The 6,090-nt window shown below is 40.0% G+C and overlaps 1 protein-coding gene across 1 annotated transcript in view; it reads right to left on the bottom strand.

Annotated features, from left to right (window-relative positions):
- Window positions 1-1,748: 1,748 nt before the first annotated feature.
- Window positions 1,749-6,090, bottom strand: part of KLF9 (Kruppel like factor 9) — a 29,058-nt gene continuing 24,716 nt past the window's right edge. The window contains exon 2 of the mRNA XM_008636710.2: window positions 1,749-2,003. Within this exon, the coding sequence (XP_008634932.1) occupies window positions 1,780-2,003 (224 nt within the window). The 3' untranslated portion in view covers window positions 1,749-1,779. The remainder of the gene's footprint in view (window positions 2,004-6,090) is intronic.

Here is a 6,090-nt window from a genome sequence, read left to right as displayed (position 1 = left end):
TAACAGCAAGATAGTCTGGGGGGAGGAGGCAAGGAAACACTGCCCCACCTGATTTCAACGGCTGATGGGGATGGTAATAGAATACACTGCAACCCAGGACATTTACTGTACTTGCAGGTGTACTAACAATAATTTTATATAAAAAATTTACGAGATAACCTACATTTATTTGTGGGGGAAACACTTTGAATTTCAGTATGATTATCCTGAGATGAATTTGGCCCAAACATTCTAAGGGCTTCACCTCCCCTTCCTCTTCTCAAGGGGCAAAAACAGAACAGAAAAATTTTTCTGGAAAGAAAAATGTGTAAGCATAATTCTATTCCTATAAGTAGTTGGGGAGGGGAAAAAAAGTCACCCATAACCTCTTTTAACACAGCAAAGATGGAATATTCAGATAATGACAATGATTTAAAGTTTTCTTTCAGTGATATTTTTGCTTCTCTTAAGGAGCAAAACATAGTTTTAAAATAAATATTGCCTTTCTCAGTATTTGATGTGTCATACATTATACAGGTACAATGCAAGGTACCTAGAGCAGCTTATGACACTAGAAATATTATGACACTTTCTGTGTTGTATTTCCAAATAGTTCATGGTTTTACCCCATACTCTACAGCAATAAGGAGATATGGGAGCCCTTTCAAAATGGTCTTGGCAATAATTTTAGCTGTTTTCATTAATAGAGTACTCTTAAAGAAATGTTTACTCTCTCCATATGCACCCACAACTACCATTGGATTTTGCAGGAGTTAGATAAGCATATAAAGAGAATAAATCTTTAAGGCAAGTATATAAAGAGAAAAAAACTTTAAAAGAAGCAGTTTATAAAGATAACAGCTGCTGTTATGCATCCATTCAAACAAAACACAGTAAAATAAAACACTGTTAGTGTCATTTCTAGAGTAGAGTACTGTAGATATTGTCAAATGAAAGTATAGGGTTAACTGAGAGTTGTATTTTTTCTGCCCTCATACCCCTGCCACATTACACAGGCCGATTTCTATTTTTTCCAGGTAAGTAAACAATAGAGCTAAATACACGTGCTGTCAGTAAATGACTGAGCTGTTGTGACTTTCTTTGCTTTAAGTGTCTGCTTGAATTATACACTGGGAAAAGTGCATCTTATATTCAAAAGTATAGTTAATACAAAGACAAATTGAAAAGACACGTTTACTTTAATGGGTTGTCTTGAGTATAAATTCACCTTGTTTTTGTGTATCAATCAGATGCTATTAGTAATGAATGCAATGTTTCTCTTAACTGCCTTTTTAAATGAAGGATCATTCTGAGATAGAAGTAACCCCACTTTTAAAATGTGCTATGGAGTTTTTACTTGAGAATTATTTAAGTGACTCAGAACATGGGTTTACTCAAGAAATTTTAAATACAAGCAGCATTACATTGTTCAACAAAACATGTCCATGACAGCAATCAGAAAGACCTTGGAATCACACTACTGTGGTGTCACAGGCCAAACCATCCAGTCAGACATATATACAACCGTGTCAATGCTTTCAATTACAAAAGAAAGTCATTGTCTAGACTAATCACCATCCCTTCACTAATTCTACAATACACTTGCTTAAGATCGTTGTTACTAGCAACGGGTGAGTAAGGGGTCACAGAGTACTTATTTTTTTTTAAACTTCAGCTACATGTGATTTCAAACTGTGAATAGAAACTGTGAACACCACGGCAGTGGACTGCTCTTGCATTATTCACCATGTCCTTGTTGTGTCTCTCTTCCTCACTCCCCTCCCCAGGCCAGTTCTGCCTTCACAAGGAGCTGGACTTTTTGGATCTCTTGATCATGCTGGGGTGAAACTCGGTGTGGCGCCGGGCATGCTTTGTCAGGTGGTCGCTCCGCATGAACCACTTCTTACAGAGGGGGCATGGAAACTGTTTTTCACCTGTGTGGGTTCGGTAGTGCTGGGTAAGCTCATCTGAGCGACAGAAATTTTTAAGGCAGCTGGGCCACGTACAGGGGAATGGTCGCTCACCTACAGGGAGGAAAGGATGACAAGAAATTTAGGCAAGGGATATAAACACCAGCACATACAAGCTTTTCCGCAGGACAGCTTAGAAGCTAGAGAATATGCTGCTGAAGGAAAAAGCTGCCTTTATTTCTTGCCATGGTGTCAGTGTCTGCAGAACTGTTGATCACTTACTCCATCAGGTTGTAGTTTCACCTCTAGCAGAAGCCAAAACCCCTTTCAACTGTGTGAAACACACACTACTGCAGAACCTTACATGACTGAATGCTATGATAACAACAGATGAGCTCTGCCTATTCTTGTACATTTTTTATGTTGTGCTCACTTCAGTGGTTTGAGAAAGGAACACCACTATTATTCCTCTAATACTTCCATTCTGCTGCATAAAATAATCTGTAACCATTAGAAAAGAAGAAAAAAATCTCATCTAGGACAAGTAATTCCACTCTGGGAAGAATTGAGCGGGGAGGGGATTGGGAGACCTGTGCAGCCTCAGGGCTACAAATATGTACAGCAAAAATGTTGTGGCTGTAGAGAGAAAGCCTATGCTCCTCCTCTTTTCCTTTCCTTTTTGCCCAGAAATCCAAGCTGGTCCACAAAATAAAGGACTCCCCTCAGTCTTTTAGATGGCTGATTTAAGGGCAAGAAAATTATCTCGTTATTCACAGCTCTATCAATAAACATGTTTGCTATGATGGTAAAGAACAAAACCAAACATCTTTAACTAAAATACACTGCACCTGTGTTTTAAAGCAATGATGTAAGGAGTGAGCAGTATTCACTATAATTTCCCTAACACCCCAAATCCCTTCAGTTCACCTCTGCAGGTTGCATGAGCCTTGCATTGCTACAGACCAAATTCTTTCAGATCTGCAAAGATGACTGTGGTGGGTTGACCTTGGTTGGCTGCCAGATCTCCACCTGGCCACACTCTCATTTTCCCTCCTCAACAAGACAGCGTGAGACAATAAGATGGACAAGCTAATGGGTTGACAGTCAGACTACTTTGTCCCAAAATGACCAGCATTAGGTAGTTTTACCTAGATGAACAAAAGTTTGCATGCTAAGGCCTCTTAAGCCAGCCACAGCATTGTGGTGGCCAGTGAACCTATGTTACAAGGGACAGAGAGTTCTTGATTTACCAAAATATGGGCATTGATCTAATATCGACACCCAACTGAGACAGACAAAGACTCTCTAACAGTTTAGAGTTAAAAAGTGTATGTTTATTCCAGCGCCAGGCAGCTGCGTGGGGTAGCTCCCTAATACGCAGTGCAAAGTTATAAGCTAATACAAAGTCTATTTATTTACAAAACTTTTAAATATTCGAAATACAAATGCATATTTATAACATTGAAACCTCCCATTCTCCGCTTCGTATGGTAATTAGCTTAAAGTCATTAAGCATGTGTAGTATGCTTTCGGTGGTCTCGAAGATAAAGTAAAAGTAGTTTCCCTTGGTTTGACCTTTCTACCTTTCTGGGTTTTGACAATACAAATTACTTCTGGTGACCTTCCAGTTCCTCTCTTCGTGACTTCTGAGTAGGTTCTCAGGTGGGGGAAATTGGTAATTGTCTGCATTTCTTTAGATCTATTTATCAATGTTTCTGTTTTTCATTCTAAGCACAGCTAAACAAATATAAAAGTGACAAGCAATTAGTTATTTAACAATCAGTTACTTATATCTTAAAGCTTATTTCAGGTCCAGCTCTTCTTAACTAATTATTAACTTTTAATTAATTCCAGCTGGGCCATCTACTTTAACTAATTTCAACACAGCTAACCTTTACCTACAATCTTAATGTTTTTTTAAAAATCCATGTTTCATTCTCAGTAAGACAAGTCCCTAGTACCACAAGAACCTCTTTAGGTTAGGGTGACCAGAAAGGCTTCTCCCAGGATGCATTGTTCTGTTATGGTAATCTACCCCTGTTCGGCTTTCCTGGTTGGCTGTTGGCCCTTGCCCCTCGCCACTCCCCCAGAGCTTCCCCATTGGTCCCCATTCCCTAGTCCTGCCTTTTCCCCGCCCCTGGATAAAACCCTGAGTTTTCCTGTGTTCTCGGTCTTTTGCCTCTGACTTGCTGACTTCGGCGGGGGGAAGACATGCAGACAATCAATGTGATTGATAAAGCAAGCTTCATTTATTGGCAATACAGAGGCACTTATATAGTGTGAGAGTACATGCTTATCAGTTCTTTAATTGGTTTAAACTTACAAAAGCGCATTCTTACTTCTACATAATTGGGTTAGATAAAAGACTACATTTGGCAAGCTTCTATTATTTATGTTTTGACTTGAGAAATCAAAGTTCTCCTCCCTTCTCAGGGTCAGTACATCTTATCAGCACAGCACTGTACCTCCTTAAAACTCCCTTTTAGTTCTCAGGCCTGTTTCTCATGCAGGCATTTTCTCATGCAGGCCTTTGCTCATGCAGGCCTTTGCTTGTACAGCTCTTTTATTGATCTGTACCCTTCATCTTTCAACACCTCTGACCCTTCTACAGTGTGGAAGCAATAAATGCTCCTGTGGGAACCCACGCAAGGACGCTTCCTGCCTCTTTGCCGCCGACTTTATACTGAAGCTAGCCATGTGTTTGTGCGTGCACGCGTGTGAGCCCACAGAGCCGGACTGAGACAGTAATACAGCATAGCCTGCTCCCAGTGCAATTTCTTTCCTCATCTCACAGCAAGACTGGCTCTTGGTCGAGGAAGAAGAAATCAGAAATAGTAAAATGCCAGTTTAGCCTGGTACATTAATCCAGGGCAGGGTGGAAACGTTACTGCAAGCAATTCTGGCCTGTGGGTCATTTTTTACATATTTCTTGGCTTCCTGCTGTATGTTTTTAAACATGATTGGAAGCCTTTCTGTATAAAAAAAATTAAAGCTTTATGTTTGCTCATATACACAAAGGCCATGATCACAGCTACAACCCAGGGCACTACTGGGAAGTGTGCACAACCATACAGAGTGCTTGTGTGATGGCACCATGCTAACTGCTCTCTTCTGGCTTTGTTTGATGTCCGTACATGATATTTGAGTCAAACATTTCACTTGTACTACCCTTTTACTATCTCATGGTTTCTGTCACAGCTTCTTGAAGCAGGCATCAGTAGGAGGTGCAGAAAAGCTTTCTAGATCTCCCAGGGAATGTAGGAGAAGTGATATAAATCCTGCATGTGTGGAGGCATCTAGTAAATGGCTCTATATCAGGTACCTAGGCTCCAGAGTAGTGGAAAAAGTTCAGACGTTCTGCCCCTTACCCAGAAACAACATTTCTTATACTCTACCTCAGGAAAGCTCTTCAGCCTGCAGAAATGACAAATTCTATTAGAAATTAGGTATCTAGGTTGGATAACAAGGTGCTACTGACATCTGTGCTCTAGTCAGACATTCCCCTCCCCTGCATGTTTTTCCCCTTACTACTGCTAAGGCTTGAAATGAGCAGAATAAACCCTTAATATGAAGTGGTTTTACAGATAGGCAAAGCCTTACAGAACAAGGGCCTTGTTGCCTTTGTAAAATCATAGCCGACTCCTTGTATTTCAGCTAAGTAGAAAAGGATTCTGGGAATGACTCAGCTGGAATGGAGGTGGAAAACGCGTTACGTAACTGTAGAAAACAAGTTTTATAACCATCACGTGTTCACATCGTGGTTTATGGTGGTTGGTTTGAATTATATTTGTTTGGCTTTAATGGAATGTTACTGATAAAGGCCTAATTGCTTAAAAAGGCCTGGTTTTTGGAATAAACGAGCTCCCCTTTGCACCTGCCTGAGGACTCTGCATCACTTCTTATCACAACAAAGTGGTATTATGTACTATTTCCTTTGTTGCCTATATGCTTGTTTTAAAATAAGCTGTAGCTCGTTCAACCTATATTTTAATTGATGGAGGAATGGCCACTGAAGTATGAACAATACCTTAGAACCATATGCAATAGAATCTGAACAAGAGAGAAGACTTTATTCAAAAGACATATCCAGGGCAGCTTACAGAAGCAACAAATGAAACAAATTCATTTAAAGGTTATTGGAATAGGTATCTGTCCTGGGTTGCAGTGTATTCTATTACCATCCCCATCAGCCGTTGAAATA

The sequence above is a fragment of the Corvus brachyrhynchos genome, unplaced genomic scaffold (assembly GCF_000691975.1).
Source record: "Corvus brachyrhynchos isolate BGI_N302 unplaced genomic scaffold, ASM69197v1 scaffold1496, whole genome shotgun sequence".
NCBI classification, from domain to species: Eukaryota; Metazoa; Chordata; class Aves; order Passeriformes; family Corvidae; genus Corvus; species Corvus brachyrhynchos.
Note: the sequence above shows the minus strand (reverse complement) of the source record. Positions and strands in the feature narration are given on the sequence as shown.